The sequence below is a fragment of the Engystomops pustulosus genome, chromosome 8 (genome assembly GCF_040894005.1).
Source record: "Engystomops pustulosus chromosome 8, aEngPut4.maternal, whole genome shotgun sequence".
Classification (NCBI taxonomy): domain Eukaryota; kingdom Metazoa; phylum Chordata; class Amphibia; order Anura; family Leptodactylidae; genus Engystomops; species Engystomops pustulosus.
The window spans coordinates 8,955,219-8,972,025 of NC_092418.1; the positions used below are offsets into that span (position 1 = coordinate 8,955,219).

At 52.9% G+C, this 16,807-nt stretch overlaps 1 protein-coding gene and 1 long non-coding RNA gene across 3 annotated transcripts; both read left to right on the top strand.

Annotated features, from left to right (window-relative positions):
* Nucleotides 1-2,323: 2,323 nt before the first annotated feature.
* LOC140074584 (uncharacterized) lies at nucleotides 2,324-3,380 on the top strand. The gene is made up of 3 exons (XR_011849213.1): nucleotides 2,324-2,455; nucleotides 2,540-2,593; nucleotides 2,678-3,380. It is a non-coding gene; the product is annotated as an uncharacterized lncRNA (long non-coding RNA).
* A 5,487-nt stretch (nucleotides 3,381-8,867) lies between these two features.
* Nucleotides 8,868-16,096, top strand: EIF3CL (eukaryotic translation initiation factor 3 subunit C like). Of its 2 annotated transcripts, XM_072119588.1 has the most exons (22): nucleotides 8,868-9,024; nucleotides 10,166-10,294; nucleotides 10,418-10,483; nucleotides 10,567-10,756; nucleotides 10,849-10,974; nucleotides 11,060-11,123; nucleotides 11,204-11,316; nucleotides 11,399-11,523; nucleotides 11,609-11,786; nucleotides 11,874-11,977; nucleotides 12,061-12,202; nucleotides 12,317-12,442; nucleotides 12,605-12,698; nucleotides 12,895-13,082; nucleotides 13,164-13,388; nucleotides 13,479-13,842; nucleotides 13,926-14,085; nucleotides 14,666-14,731; nucleotides 15,242-15,329; nucleotides 15,409-15,574; nucleotides 15,733-15,762; nucleotides 15,908-16,096. In XM_072119588.1, the coding sequence occupies exons 2-22, from the start codon at nucleotides 10,194-10,196 to the stop codon at nucleotides 15,991-15,993; spliced, it is 2,802 nt and encodes a 933-aa protein (XP_071975689.1). In that variant the 5' UTR covers nucleotides 8,868-9,024; nucleotides 10,166-10,193; the 3' UTR covers nucleotides 15,994-16,096. The 2 variants fall into 2 exon arrangements, with proteins under 2 accessions (XP_071975689.1, XP_071975690.1); XM_072119589.1 differs by lacking the exon at nucleotides 15,733-15,762.
* Nucleotides 16,097-16,807: the final 711 nt, after the last annotated feature.

The following is a 16,807-nucleotide window of genomic DNA, read 5'->3' on the forward strand; positions in this document are numbered from 1 at the left end:
CACAGTACTACTTCTCCTGTATATATATACAGTGCACAGCACTACTTCTCCTGTATATATACACAGTGCACAGTACTACTTCTCCTGTATATATATACAGTGCACAGCACTACTTCTCCTGTATATATACAGTGCACAGTACTACTTCTCCTGTATATATATGGGCAGTGCACAGTACTACTTCTCCTGTATATATGGACAGTGCACAGTACTACTTCTCCTGTATATGGACAGTGCACAGAACTACTTCTCCTGTATATATACACAGTGCACAGTACTACTTCTCCTGTATATATACACAGTGCACAGTACTACTTCTCCTGTATATATATACAGTGCACAGTACTACTTCTCCTGTATATACACAGTGCACAGTACTACTTCTCCTGTATATATACACAGTGCACAGTACTACTTCTCCTGTATATATACACAGTGCACAGTACTACTTCTCCTGTATATATATACAGTGCACAGTACTACTTCTCCTGTATATATACAGTGCACAGTACTACTTCTCCTGTATATACACAGTGCACAGTACTACTTCTCCTGTATATATGTACAGTGCACAGTACTACTTCTCCTGTATATATACACAGTGCACAGTACTACTTCTCCTGTATATATACACAGTGCACAGTACTACTTCTCCTGTATATATACACAGTGCACAGTACTACCTCTCCTGTATATATACAAAGTGCACAGTACTACTTCTCCTGAAAGGAACAGAAGCCCAAGCCTTAAGCTTTGTCAAAGAAATCAACCAGAACTCATGGGGCATCGAGCTAACAGTAAACACATCTCAGACCCAAATAGAATTCCTGGACCTCCTCATCCAAGTTGACGAACATAACTCCCATTTGATCACCAGCACCTTTTTTAAAACCGTAGATGTGAACAGCTATCTGGATTATTCAAGCTCCCACTACAAAAAGTGGTTACAAAATGTACCATACGGCCAATACAAAAGGATCCGCCGAAACTGCACTGATCATAAAACCTTTCAGACACAATCAAAAATCCTCAGGGAAAGATTTACCGAAAAAGGCTATCCACCAGGCATACTAAAAAACGCCTACCAGAAAGTCAACTGCCTCACACAAAAGGACTGCCTTATCCCCCCCACAAAAAAAGCACATGCCCCCTCGCACAAATCCAACTTCATCACCACCTACACCACAGACCATAACCGGATCAGACATACCCTAGAACAAAACTGGAACATCCTCAAAAAAGACCCATACATTTCAGAACTACTCCCATCCAAACCACATCTCACATTCAGAAGGGCCCCCACCCTCAAGAATATCCTAGCCCCCACAAAACTCCGTAAAACAAAAGAGAAAACTACTCTATCCTTCTTTCCAGAATTAAAGGGCTGCTACAGGTGCAATAAAGAAAGATGCAAAACCTGCGACATTCTTCATAACAAAACCAAAGACTTCAAAGCCCTATCCACAGGAGAATCATTCCTTATCAACTCATTTATCAACTGTGGCTCAGATTACGTCATTTATGTCCTAGAATGCCCTTGCTCCTTACAATATGTGGGACGTACGACCCAGAATCTCAGAGAACGCATCAATACCCACCGGAGCAAAATTAACTGCGGTTACCCCCTACACAGTGTATCCCGTCACTTTGCATCCCATCACAACAAAGACCCACTCCTATTGAAACTCACCCCGATCGAGCAAATCCCTACCTCACATCCAGACAGGTTTAACCAACTGGTCCGTAGGGAGAACTTTTGGATCTTTAAATTAAACACCCTGACCCCCAATGGACTAAATGAACTAATCGAACGTACCTGATTCCACAATACAGGCGGTCCCCTACTTAAGGACACCCGACTTACAGACAACCCATAGTTACAGGCGGACCCCTCTGCCCACTGTGACCTCTGGTGACCTCTCTGGATGCTTTAAAATAGTCCCAGACTGCAATAATCAGCTTAAAATTGTCTGCAATGAAGCTTTATTGATAATTCTTGGTCCTATTACAGCATAAAAATTTGAAACTCCAATTGTCACTGAGGCAAAAAAAATAATTGTCGGGAACTACAATGATAAAATATACAGTTTCGACTTACATACAAATTCAACTTAAGAACAAACCTACAGTCCCTATCTTGTATGTAACCCGGGGACTGCCTGTACTCACATACTCGCAGACTCATCCACTTATGATCTATTTAATTATCTAATTATTCATTTAATCATTAATCATCCATCTAACTAATTATGTATGCTGCTATTGAATTGAACTATTTATCCATCCACCCACTTTTTTTTTTTTCTCCAACTTTATTCATACACCTCTTACAACAATTTTTTTTTTTTTTTTTCCTTCAACTTTATTCATACACCTCACACATAAAAGGCTCCTGCTCCCATTGGGCGCACACTTTGCGCCGAAACCAGCCACACAGCCTTCAACACCGGGAACAGTAAGTCACCTTCCCCTCCACACCCCCGCTATCCCACAGATACTCACATCCAAGGAACTTAATCCCCCTCTCACTCTCCAACAGCCGTCCTGACCCTGAACCTCGGCGATCCTGTGTTCACCCTGAACACCGGGAACAGTAAGTTATCTCCCCCCTCATACCCCCGCTATCATACAGATGCTCTCATTCAAGGCACCTAATCCCCCTCTCACTCTTCAACAGCCGTCCTGTGTTTACCCTGAACCCTGGCGCTCAAGGTAACTACATAATTGACTTGTACACCACACTATATCATTAACCCATCTCCCTATTACCCAATTCATCTGCATCTGTTCCACGCATCCACTATAGTATGGAATCCCGCCTGCTCTACACTATCTTTTTCTCCACCACCCCATACCTGTATGATATTTTATATATTACATTTTTATATATTATATTTTATATATTCTATACAGTTTACCCTATTGCCATATTTTATATTATTTATATTCAGACGTCCCTACATGCACCACATGTATTTTCTTTTTATGAATTTTCTTTTACATATTACTATGAATTTCCTGTTTATGTATTTCCTTGATACTATCAATTATGAATTATTTTTGTCAGTACTTGTATGATATGAATTTATTCCACCAAGAAACGACGAAATGACCTGTACTTTATAGACACGTTTTTACTCTTTATATAATCTTTTCAAAAAAACAAACATCTTTTATATGTATATATACTCTAAACTAGTTTTTATCATGTTGTTTTGCCTAGCAATTATCACGGACCTGAGGAAGGGGGTAGACCACCCCCGAAACGCGTAGTCCTTTTTATCCTCTAAATAAATAATATCTTGCACTCCACTACCGTGTTGGATATAACTCAATTGGGGCAGCGCGTCTTATACCAACCCGGTTTTTTCAAACCTATACATCCATGTGATCTCCTGTATATACACAGTGCACAGTACTACTTCTCCTGTATATATACAGTGCACAGTACTACTTCTCCTGTATATATACAGTGCACAGTACTACTTCTCCTGTATATATATATATATATATGGAAAGTGCACAGTACTATTTCTCCTGTATATATATGGGCAGTGCACAGTACTACTTCTCCTGTATATATGGGCAGTGCACAGTACTACTTCTCCTGTATATATGGGCAGTGCACAGTACTACTTCTCCTGTATATATGGGCAGTGCACAGTACTACTTCTCCTGTATATATACACAGTGCACAGTACTACTTCTCCTGTATATATACACAGTGCACAGTACTACTTCTCCTGTATATATACAGTGCACAGTACTACTTCTCCTGTATATATACAGTGCACAGTACTACTTCTCCTGTATATATTTCCTGTGGCTTCTCCTGTCTGTGTTCCTCTGATAAGCTGATGATAAAGTTTTGTTGCAAAGTCACAATCAGTAGCAGGATAAGCAGCTGGTGCGCTGCCATCTTTTTGGTTGGTTACCTCGGCCGTGTGTGTACACACACACACACACACACACACACACCGGCCACTTTATCAGGTACACCTGTTCAACTGCTCGTTAACACTTAATTTCTAATCAGCCAATCACATGGCGGCAGTGCATTTAGGCATGTAGACATGGTCAAGACAATCTCCTGCAGTTCTCCCGAGCATCAGTATGGGGAAGAAAGGTGATTTGAGGCCTTTGAACGTGGCATGGTTGTTGGCGCCAGAAGGGCTGGTCTGAGTATTTCAGAAACTGCTGATCTACTGGGATTTTCACGCACAACCATCTCTAGGGTTTCCAGAGAATGGTCCGAAAAAGAAAAAACATCCAGTGAGCGGCAGTTCTGTGGGCGGAAATACCTTGCTGATGCCAGAGGTCAGAGGAGAATGGGCAGATTGGTTCGAGCTGATAGAAAGGCAACAGTGACTCAAATCACCACCCGTTACAACCAAGGTAGGCAGAAGAGCATCTCTGAACGCACAGTACGTCCAACTTTGAGGCAGATGGGCTACAGCAGCAGAAGACCACACCGGGTGCCACTCCTTTCAGCTAAGAACAGGAAACTGAGGCTACAATTTGCACAAGCTCATCGAAATTGGACAGTAGAAGATTGGAAAAACGTTGCCTGGTCTGATGAGTCTCGATTTCTGCTGCGACATTCGGATGGTAGGGTCAGAATTTGGCGTCAACAACATGAAAGCATGGATCCATCCTGCCTTGTATCAGCGGCTCAGGCTGGTGGTGTCATGGATCCATCCTGCCTTGTATCAGCGGGTCAGGCTGGTGGTGTCATGGATCCATCCTGCCTTGTATCAGCGGGTCAGGCTGGTGGTGGTGGTGTCATGGATCCATCCTGCCTTGTATCAGCGGCTCAGGCTGGTGGTGGGGGTGTCATGGATCCATCCTGCCTTGTATCAGCGGGTCAGGCTGCTGGTGGTGGTGTCATGGATCCATCCTGCCTTGTATCAGCGGGTCAGGCTGGTGGTGGTGGTGTCATGGATCCATCCTGCCTTGTATCAGCGGCTCAGGCTGGTGGTGTCATGGATCCATCCTGCCTTGTATCAGCGGCTCAGGCTGGTGGTGGTGGTGTCATGGATCCATCCTGCCTTGTATCAGCGGCTCAGGCTGGTGGTGGTGGTGTCATGGATCCATCCTGCCTTGTATCAGCGGCTCAGGCTGGTGGTGGTGGTGTCATGGATCCATCCTGCCTTGTATCAGCGGGTCAGGCTGGTGGTGGTGGTGTCATGGATCCATCCTGCCTTGTATCAGCGGGTCAGGCTGGTGGTGGTGGTGTCATGGATCCATCCTGCCTTGTATCAGCGGCTCAGGCTGGTGGTGTCATGGATCCATCCTGCCTTGTATCAGCGGCTCAGGCTGGTGGTGTCATGGATCCATCCTGCCTTGTATCAGCGGGTCAGGCTGGTGGTGCTGGTGTCATGGATCCATCCTGCCTTGTATCAGCGGGTCAGGCTGGTGGTGCTGGTGTCATGGATCCATCCTGCCTTGTATCAGCGGGTCAGGCTGGTGGTGCTGGTGTCATGGATCCATCCTGCCTTGTATCAGCGGGTCAGGCTGGTGGTGCTGGTGTCATGGATCCATCCTGCCTTGTATCAGCGGGTCAGGCTGGTGGTGCTGGTGTCATGGATCCATCCTGCCTTGTATCAGCGGGTCAGGCTGGTGGTGGTGGTGTCATGGATCCATCCTGCCTTGTATCAGCGGCTCAGGCTGGTGGTGGTGGTGTCATGGATCCATCCTGCCTTGTATCAGCGGCTCAGGCTGGTGCTGGTGTCATGGATCCATCCTGCCTTGTATCAGCGGCTCAGGCTGGTGGTGTCATGGATCCATCCTGCCTTGTATCAGCGGGTCAGGCTGGTGGTGCTGGTGTCATGGATCCATCCTGCCTTGTATCAGCGGCTCAGGCTGGTGGTGGTGGTGTCATGGATCCATCCTGCCTTGTATCAGCGGGTCAGGCTGGTGGTGGTGGCGTCATGGATCCATCCTGCCTTGTATCAGCGGGTCAGGCTGGTGGTGGTGGTGTCATGGATCCATCCTGCCTTGTATCAGCGGCTCAGGCTGGTGGTGGTGGTGTCATGGATCCATCATGCCTTGTATCAGCGGCTCAGGCTGGTGGTGGTGGTGTCATGGATCCATCCTGCCTTGTATCAGCGGCTCAGGCTGGTGGTGGTGGTGTCATGGATCCATCCTGCCTTGTATCAGCGGCTCAGGCTGGTGGTGGTGGTGTCATGGATCCATCCTGCCTTGTATCAGCGGCTCAGGCTGGTGGTGGTGGTGTCATGGATCCATCCTGCCTTGTATCAGCGGCTCAGGCTGGTGGTGTCATGGATCCATCCTGCCTTGTATCAGCGGGTCAGGCTGGTGGTGCTGGTGTCATGGATCCATCCTGCCTTGTATCAGCGGGTCAGGCTGGTGGTGCTGGTGTCATGGATCCATCCTGCCTTGTATCAGCGGGTCAGGCTGGTGGTGCTGGTGTCATGGATCCATCCTGCCTTGTATCAGCGGGTCAGGCTGGTGGTGCTGGTGTCATGGATCCATCCTGCCTTGTATCAGCGGGTCAGGCTGGTGGTGCTGGTGTCATGGATCCATCCTGCCTTGTATCAGCGGGTCAGGCTGGTGGTGGTGGTGTCATGGATCCATCCTGCCTTGTATCAGCGGCTCAGGCTGGTGGTGGTGGTGTCATGGATCCATCCTGCCTTGTATCAGCGGCTCAGGCTGGTGCTGGTGTCATGGATCCATCCTGCCTTGTATCAGCGGCTCAGGCTGGTGGTGTCATGGATCCATCCTGCCTTGTATCAGCGGGTCAGGCTGGTGGTGCTGGTGTCATGGATCCATCCTGCCTTGTATCAGCGGCTCAGGCTGGTGGTGGTGGTGTCATGGATCCATCCTGCCTTGTATCAGCGGGTCAGGCTGGTGGTGGTGGCGTCATGGATCCATCCTGCCTTGTATCAGCGGGTCAGGCTGGTGGTGGTGGTGTCATGGATCCATCCTGCCTTGTATCAGCGGCTCAGGCTGGTGGTGCTGGTGTCATGGATCCATCATGCCTTGTATCAGCGGCTCAGGCTGGTGGTGGTGGTGTCATGGATCCATCCTGCCTTGTATCAGCGGCTCAGGCTGGTGGTGGTGGTGTCATGGATCCATCCTGCCTTGTATCAGCGGCTCAGGCTGGTGGTGGTGGTGTCATGGATCCATCCTGCCTTGTATCAGCGGCTCAGGCTGGTGGTGGTGGTGTCATGGATCCATCCTGCCTTGTATCAGCGGGTCAGGCTGGTGCTGGTGGTGTCATGGATCCATCCTGCCTTGTATCAGCGGCTCAGGCTGGTGGTGGTGGTGTCATGGATCCATCCTGCCTTGTATCAGCGGCTCAGGCTGGTGGTGGTGGTGTCATGGATCCATCCTGCCTTGTATCAGCGGCTCAGGCTGGTGGTGGTGGTGTCATGGATCCATCCTGCCTTGTATCAGCGGGTCAGGCTGGTGCTGGTGGTGTCATGGATCCATCCTGCCTTGTATCAGCGGCTCAGGCTGGTGGTGGTGGTGTCATGGATCCATCCTGCCTTGTATCAGCGGGTCAGGCTGGTGCTGGTGGTGTCATGGATCCATCCTGCCTTGTATCAGCGGCTCAGGCTGGTGGTGGTGGTGTCATGGATCCATCCTGCCTTGTATCAGCGGCTCAGGCTGGTGGTGTCATGGATCCATCCTGCCTTGTATCAGCGGGTCAGGCTGGTGGTGTCATGGATCCATCCTGCCTTGTATCAGCGGGTCAGGCTGGTGGTGGTGGTGTCATGGATCCATCCTGCCTTGTATCAGCGGGTCAGGCTGGTGGTGGTGGTGTCATGGATCCATCCTGCCTTGTATCAGCGGCTCAGGCTGGTGGTGGTGGTATCATGGATCCATCCTGCCTTGTATCAGCGGGTCAGGCTGGTGGTGGTGGTGTCATGGATCCATCCTGCCTTGTATCAGCGGGTCAGGCTGGTGCTGGTGGTGTCATGGATCCATCCTGCCTTGTATCAGCGGCTCAGGCTGGTGGTGGTGGTGTCATGGATCCATCCTGCCTTGTATCAGCGGCTCAGGCTGGTGGTGGTGGTGTCATGGATCCATCCTGCCTTGTATCAGCGGGTCAGGCTGGTGGTGTCATGGATCCATCCTGCCTTGTATCAGCGGGTTAGGCTGGTGGTGTCATGGATCCATCCTGCCTTGTATCAGCGGCTCAGGCTGGTGGTGGTGGTGTCATGGATCCATCCTGCCTTGTATCAGCGGCTCAGGCTGGTGGTGCTGGTGTCATGGATCCATCCTGCCTTGTATCAGCGGCTCAGGCTGGTGCTGGTGGTGTCATGGTGTCTTTGGGCCCCTTGGTACAACGCCACAGCCTACCTGAGTATTGTTGCTGACCATGTCCATCCCTTTATGAGCACAATGTACCCTGTAACATCTGATGGCTACTTTCAGCAGGATAATGCGCCATGTCATAAAGCTGGAAGCATCTCAGACTGGTTTCTTGAACATGACAATGAGGTCACTGGACTCAAATGGCTCCACAGTCACCAGATCTCAATCCAATAGAGCATCTTTAGGATGTGGTGGAACAGGAGATTCGCATCATGGATGTGCAGCCGACAAATCTGCGGCAACTGTGTGATGCCATCATGTCACTATGGAGCAAAATCTCTGAGGAGCTTCCAGCACCTTGTTGTATCTATGCCACGAAGAATTGAGGCAGTTCTGAAGGCAAAAGGGGGTCCAACCCGTTACTAGCATGGTGTACCTAATAAAGTGGCCGGGGAGTGTATGTGTGTATATATATATATCGGTTTATCCTCATTTTCATGTTGTGTTCTCCCTGGATTCTCGCGGCATAGTGTCTGGCGTCAGTCCTTCACGTCCCGGATATTTCACATATCGCAGCTCTCCCTCGCGGGGGATGCCGGGTAATGTAGTCTAGCACGGGAGCGGAAGTGAGGTCAGCTTCCGGTACGCGGCTTGCCGGGTCTACGCACGCGCAGTTCCCTGCTGATCCAGTCTTTCTGCGCTCTCTGTGTGCGGGCCTGCCGCGTGTGAGCGGCTCTTGAGGTGAGTACGGCCCTGGGGGTTAATGGGGCGGCGGGAGCCGGCGAAGGCCGCGCTGGGGACCTGTAGTGAAGTCTCAGGATGGGATTGCGGGGTTCTGGCCTAAAACCAGAGAGGGCGGGAGTCTCCGGGCCCCAACATGGAGGCGGGATGTGTACACAGGCCTGGCTGCTGCTGACGAGCTGTGCACCGCCATGTGTCCTATCCACAGGAGCTCACAATCAGATCAGTGTATACAACATATGGTCTCAGGAGATCAGTGCACAGTGTGTGACCCAAGAGCTGACCATCTACAGGCCCCAGCACATCAGTGCACAGTGTGTGACCCAAGAGCTGACCATCTACAGGCCCCAGCAGATCAGTGCACAGTGTGTGACCCAAGAGCTGACCATCTACAGGCCCCAGCAGATCAGTGCACAGTGTGTGACCCAAGAGCTGACCATCTACAGGCCCCAGCAGATCAGTGCACAGTGTGTGACCCAAGAGCTGACCATCTACAGGCCCCAGCAGATCAGTGCACAGTGTGTGACCCAAGAGCTGACCATCTACAGGCCCCAGCAGATCAGTGCACAGTGTGTGACCCAAGAGCTGACCATCTACAGGCCCCAGCAGATCAGTGCACAGTGTGTGACCCAAGAGCTGACGATCTACAAGCCCCAGCAGATCAGTGCACAGTGTGTGACCCAAGAGCTGACCATCTACAGGCCCCAGCAGATCAGTGCACAGTGTGTGACCCAAGAGCTGACCATCTACAGGCCCCAGCAGATCAGTGCACAGTGTGTGACCCAAGAGCTGACCATCTACAGGCCCCAGCAGATCAGTGCACAGTGTGTGACCCAAGAGCTGACCATCTACAGGCCCCAGCAGATCAGTGCACAGTGTGTGACCCAAGAGCTGACAATCTACAGGCCCCAGCAGATCAGTGCACAGTGTGTGACCCAAGAGCTGACAATCTACAAGCTTTCCTGCTATTCCCCTCCCTGGCTAGTCCTGCTCATGTTGCTGAGGGGTTGTTACATTGTAGCTGTTGGCCTCCAGTAGCTTCCACTGATACATTGTAGCGATTCCTCAGCTGTGAGGGGTTGATCAGTTTTCTCTGTGATGAATATTTGGGGTGACATTTGCCGCTTTTGTTCCCCTGTAGTACTGAGTGTCCCCATTCGGCCGCCGCCATGTCCCGATTCTTTGCTACCGGTTCCGACAGTGAATCTGAGTCATCGCTGTCCGGAGATGAGATCCTGCCCAAACCAGTGGGGGGCACCTTCGGCAAACAGTGAGTATCTGGTTCTGGGGGGTAATGTGTGATTGTTTGGGGGGCACTGATGATAGGGGTGCCCTGGGGCCTTGTGATATTTGGGTGTATTGATGATAATCTCACGGCTCCTCCTGTCTCCAGGCCGATCCTCCTGAGCGATGAAGAGGAGGACACGAAACGTGTGGTGCGCAGCGCCAAGGATAAGAGGTTTGTGATGATCCAGGACGCTCCAGTGTTCTGCCCTCTGCACCCCCTCCCTCCATGTGATGGTCTCTTGTATCCCCCTCTAGGTTTGAGGAGCTGACGAACATCATCAAGACCATCCGCAATGCCATGAAGATCCGGGACATGACCAAGTGCCTGGAGGAGTTTGAGCAGCTGGGGAAGGCCTACATCAAGGCCAAGAACATTGTGGACAAGGAGGGGACCCCCCGCTTCTACATCCGCCTGCTCTCTGACCTGGAGGACTACCTGAACGAGGTGAGACAGGGTGCCCTCACCACCAGGGGGAGCTGTGCCTTGTATCCTGCCCCCGCGCCTCATGGCTGTTCTCTCCTCCATCTTTTCCATAGCTCTGGGAAGATAAAGAAGGCAAGAAGAAGATGAACAAGAACAACGCCAAGGCCCTGAGCACCCTCCGACAGAAACTGCGCAAGTACAACCGCGACTTTGAGGCGCCCATCACAGCCTATAAGCAGGTGAGGCAGGAGGCTGCGGTGCTGCTGGGTGCTGACGTTACGTCTCCCTGCTCTGCCACTGAATCTCTCTCATCCCATTCTCCAGAATCCCGAGGAGTCGGCCGACGAAGACCAGGAGAAGGACGACGACGATGATGACGACTCCGACAGTGAGTGTGCGCTGCGTGTGGCCACCGCCTGCCGCCGTGTTTGCTGCTGTGACCCCAATAACGTGTTGCATTCTCTCCAGCCTCATCATCCAGCGAAGACGATAAAGATGAGGGCATCAGCGCCAGCAAATTCCTGAAGAAGGCTGACTCCGCCCCTCCGGAAGCCCGCGGCAAATTCCAAAAGAAAACAGAGGTAAGGAGGATTCTGGGTACCAGTTTCTGGTGGCGTCACTGCCCGTGTACCGGATCCCTCTGACGTGTGGGCTCCTTTCCAGGACGCCGAGGACGATGATGAATCTTCCGATGATGAAATCTGGGAAGACTCAGATTCAGACTCCGACTCTGAATCCGAAGATGAGGACGACAAATATAAGACGCTGGCCGCAAGATTCCTCAAGAAGTGAGTGATGGGCGAGGGGCAGAGCGGGGGAAGCGCACTTCTGGTCGCACTGCTGTTACTGAGCAGAGGTTCTGTTATTTTGTAGGACTGGACCTTCAGAAGATCGTCAGGCCAGTGAGGAGAAGAAGAAGGAGGAGAAGGCCAAGAAGAAGCAGCACCGCAAAGTGAAGAGCAAAACCGAGGAGGAGGGAGAAATGGAAAGGGATGAGAATGAGGGCGGAGGAGAGTGGGAGCAGGTCAAAGGGGGCGCTCCATTGGTGAAGGTGAGATTTGGAGGTCCCTTTGTGGCAGTCAGGGGCTTTGTGGGGTCTTTCCTTTTGTCCTCAGACTAATCCTTCCTCCCACCGTAGGAAAAGCCCAAGATGTTCGCTAAAGGCACCGAGATCACTCCGACCATCGTGGTGAAGAAGCTGAATGAGATCCTGCAGGCCAGAGGGAAGAAGGGCACAGACAGGTAAGGAGGCAGGAGGTGCAGGCTGGGGGGTATCCTCATCCCCTGGGGTCCTCCTCTCACTCCCGGTGTGTGTCTCCTCACAGGGCAGCACAGATCGAGCTCCTTCATTTACTTAATGGGATCGCAGATGAAAATAATTTGGGTCAAGGAATCTCCGTCAAGATCAAGTTTAACATTGTGGCCTCGCTCTACGACTACAACCCCAACCTGGCTGCGTACATGAAGGTAGAGCGCCCCCTACTGTGCAGAGGCCAGACTGCTCGCTGCCACGTAGCACAAGCCACATCATGTGACCTTATATGTGTCTGATCATGTGACCTCTTATTCCCACCCCTGCAGGCGGACATGTGGAAGAAATGCCTGGAGTGCATCCACGAGCTCCTGGACATCCTCTTCTCCAACCCCAACATGTTCATCGGGGAGAACATCGCTGAGGACTCTGAGAATCTCATCGCCTTGGACCAGGTGAATACAGAGCTGTACCCTGTGACTGTGCACATAACATGCCCTGACACCCTGTAACATCAATGTAGAAGTTGTCAGGACTGGCTCGCTGGAATGTGCTGCAGACCTGCGCCACATATCATATCATCACTAACTTAATATCTTCTTCTCTGTACCCACAAGCCCCTCCGTGTACGCGGCTGCATCCTCACCCTGGTCGAGAGGATGGATGAAGAGTTCACCAAGATAATGCAGAACACAGACCCCCACTCACAAGGTAGGAAGATCTCACCTCTATCCGTCCCCTGATGTCGTAGTCAGAGGGGAGGGGCGCTCTGTAGCAGTGCAGTGATTGCTGTCTGGCTATTGGTCCCCATTCTCTCACAACAAGCAGAGATCTTGTGTCAGATCCTCTTCTACCTCCCTGATTTTTGCGCTGTCAGACAGTTCTGGATGTTGTTTTCTCTTTCCAGAATATGTGGACAATCTGAAGGACGAGGCGCGGGTCTGCGAGGTGATCGAGAGGGTCCAGAAGTACTTGGAGGAGAAGGGCAGCACTGATGAGATCTGCAGGGTCTACCTCCGCAGGATCATGCACACATACTACAAATTTGACTACAAAGCCCATCAGAGGCAGCTGAGCACCGGCCAGGAGTCTAAGGTGAGAAGGATCCTGCAGGGGGAGCCACCTCCTCATTGCCCTGCTCCTCCTTACTGACCGTTCCTCCATCTCTCTCTATAGTCAGAACAGGACCAGGCAGAGAATGAGGCAGAGGACAGCGCCGTCCTCATGGACAGACTGTGCAAGTACATCTACGCCAAGGACCGGACGGACCGTATCCGCACCTGCGCCATCCTGTGCCACATCTACCACCACGCCCTGCACAACCGCTGGTTCCAGGCCCGAGATCTCATGCTCATGTCTCACCTGCAGGACAACATCCAGCATGCGGACCCCCCTGTGCAGGTGAGAGGGGGCTCTGCAGCAGTCATAGCCGGGGTTACAGGGATATTCTGAGCTAACTGGAAAACCCACTTACCCCCTTATTGTCTCCAGATCCTATATAACCGCACCATGGTCCAGCTGGGCATCTGCGCCTTCCGTCAGGGGATGATCCGTGACGCGCACAACGCCCTCCTGGACATCCAGTCCAGCGGCAGAGCCAAGGAGCTGCTGGGTCAGGGGCTGCTGATGAGGACCATGCAGGAGAGGAACCAGGAGCAGGAGAAGATCGAGAAGAGGCGGCAGATCCCCTTCCACATGCACATCAACCTGGAGCTGCTGGAGTGCGTCTACCTGGTGTCGGCCATGCTGCTGGAGATCCCCTACATGGCCGCACACGAGTTTGACGCCCGCAGGAGGATGATCAGCAAGCAGTTCCATCACCAGCTGCGTGTGGGCGAGCGCCAGCCCCTGCTGGGTGAGTCTGGGGGCTCCATATGTGATGGAGGGGGTCTAGTGGACGGGTGCCGGGGTCTTACCGCTCCTTTCTCTGCCACTCAGGACCCCCTGAAAGTATGAGGGAACACGTGGTGGCCGCGTCCAAGGCCATGAAGATGGGAGACTGGAAGACCTGCAAGAACTTCATCATCAACGAGAAGATGAACGGGAAAGTGTGGGACCTGTTCCCCGAGGCGGATCGTGTGCGCAACATGCTGGTCAGGTGAGGAGGGGTCCGAGACACGGAGCTGGGACGGGGGTCCTGGATACGGAGCGGGTGAGGGGGGGTCTGGGACAGGCAGCCAGTGGGTGGGTCCAGTATATGCAGGGGGTGAAATTCGGGTCTTGCATATGCAGCTGGTACTGGGGGTCCACCATAAGGATTAGGTGGGGGGTGGGTCCTGGACACACTGGATGGATGGGTGTTGTTCTGGGTCGGGGGTCCTGGACACACTGTGGATGGGTGGCTGTTGCTCTGGGTCGGGGGTCCTGGACACACTGTGGATGGGTGGCTGTTGCTCGGGGTCGGGGGTCCTGGACACACTGTGGATGGGTGGCTGTTGCTCTGGGTCGGGGGTCCTGGACACACTGTGGATGGGTGGGTGTTGCTCTGGGTCGGGGGTCCTGGACACACTGTGGATGGGTGGCTGTTGCTCTGGGTCGGGGGTCCTGTACACACTGTGGATGGGTGGCTGTTGCTCTGGGTCGGGGGTCCTGGACACAGTGTGGATGGGTGGGTGTTGCTCTGGGTCGGGGATCCTGTACTGATGCTTTGGATGTCACCATTTCTCTCTCCTCTGCAGGAAGATTCAGGAGGAGTCTCTGAGGACGTATCTGTTCACATACAGCAGCGTGTACGACTCCATCAGGTGAGACCCCCAGCTCCTGTCCTGTACCCCTTATGGTTCATTGGGTACTGCTCCCTCCCTCCAGGGGCTCGGTGTATGGGGTGGTCCTGCTCCCAGGGTGGTGTATAGGGTGGTCCTGCTCGTCCCCCCCTCCCCAGGTGCTTAGTGTATGGGGTGGTCCTGCTCCTTCCCCCGGGGGCTCCGTGTATAGGGTGGTCCTGCTCCCTCCCCTGGGGGCTCGGTGTATGGGGTGGTCCTGCTCCCTCCCCTGGGGGCTCGGTGTATAGGGTGGTCCTGCTCGTCCCCCCCCCCCCCTCCCCGGGTGCTTAGTGTATGGGGTGGTCCTGCTCCCTCCCCCGGGGGCTCGGTGTATAGGGTGGTCCCGCTCGTCGTGGCCCCCCCCCCCCCCCCTCCCCGGGTGCTTAGTGTATGGGGTGGTCCTGCTCCCTCCCCCGGGGGCTCTGTGTTATAGGACGGTCCCGCTCCCTCCCCCCTTCCTCCCGGTCACGGTTGTGTTGTCTCCCCCTGCAGGATGGGCATCCTCGGTGACATGTTCCAGCTGGAGATCCCCACTGTACACAGCATCATCAGCAAGATGATCATCAATGAGGAGCTGATGGTGAGTGGCGCCCCCTGCTGCCCTGGTGCGTTGTGTTGTGCTCTACCCCTCTGACCCCTCTCCTCCCCCTCCCCCGCAGGCCTCCTTGGACCAGCCCACCCAGACGGTGGTGATGCACGGCACGGAGCCCTCGTCCCTGCAGAACACGGCGCTGCAGCTGGCCGAGAAGCTCGGGAACCTGGTGGAGAACAACGAGCGAATCTTTGACCACAAGCAGGGAAGCTACGGGGGCTACTTCAACCGCGGTGAGTGGGGGCTCCTGCACTGCTGGGGGGAAGCATTAGGGCGCTGCGCACCTCACTTCCTGTGACATCACAGCATCCTGCATGTGTTCTCTATGGGAGGGCGCCCCCTAGTGGCGAGGCCGGGACATTCTCTCATCTATTATGTTCTTATTCTCCAGACCAAAAAGACTCGTATCAGAGGAACCGCGGTGAGTGGGGGCTCCTGCACTGCTGGGGGGAAGCATTAGGGCGCTGCACACCTCACTTCCTTTCATGGCACAGCATCCTGCATGTGTTCTCTATGGGGTGGCGAGGCCGGGGCATTCTCTCATCTATTATGTTCTTATTCTCCAGACCAGAAAGACTCGTATCAGAGGAAGGAGGGCGGGTACATGAGGCGCGGGTACCGGCGGGACCAGCAGAACCAGAGCAACTACTGATCCAGCACCAGCGCCCCCTACACACAGACCCGCAACACACAACATTATTTTATTCACTTTTTTGTTTTGTCATCATTTCTCTCAATAAAGTTATTGGATTGAAGAGACGTCAATTGCCTCATGTGTGATAGGAGGACACTGCCCCCTGCTGGTGTGATGATGTGGGGCCATGGTATAGGACAGTCACCCCTAGTAGTGATAGGAGGACACTGCCCCCTGCTGATGTGATGATGATGGGGGCCATGGTATAGGACAGTCACCCCTAGTAGTGATAGGAGGACACTGCCCCCTGCTGGTGTGATGATGTGGAGGCCATGGTATAGGACAGTCACCCCTAGTAGTGATAGGAGGACACACTGCCCCCTGCTGGTGTGATGATGTGGGGGCCATGGTGTAGGACAGTCACCCCTAGCAGTGATAGGAGGACACTGCCCCCTGCTGGTGAGATGATGTGGGGGCCATGGTATAGGACAGTCACCCCTAGTAGTGATAGGAGGACAATGCCCCCTGCTGGTGTGATGATGTGTGGAGCCATGGTATAGGACAGCCACCCCTAGTAGTGATAGGAGGATACACTGCCCCCTGCTGGTGTGATGATGTGGGGGCCATGGTATAGGACAGTCCCCCCTAGTAGTGATAGGAGGACACACTGCACCCTGCTGATGTGATGATGTGGGGGCCATGGTATAGGACAGCCACCCCTAGTAGTGATAGGAGGATACACTGCCCCCTGCTGGTGTGATGATGTGGGAGCCATGGTATAGGACAGTCACCCCTAGTAGTGATAGGAGGACAATGCCCCCTGCTGGTGTGA

Bases quoted from the DNA above. Each gene is read 5' to 3' on its own strand.
- EIF3CL (XM_072119588.1), top strand. From the start codon at position 10,194: ATGTCCCGATTCTTTGCTACCGGTTCCGACAGTGAATCTGAGTCATCG. The intron at 11,978-12,060 runs GTAAGGAGGCAG...GTCTCCTCACAG, and splicing joins GGGAAGAAGGGCACAGACAG to GGCAGCACAGATCGAGCTCC. The intron at 15,330-15,408 runs GTGAGTGGCGCC...CCTCCCCCGCAG, and splicing joins TCATCAATGAGGAGCTGATG to GCCTCCTTGGACCAGCCCAC.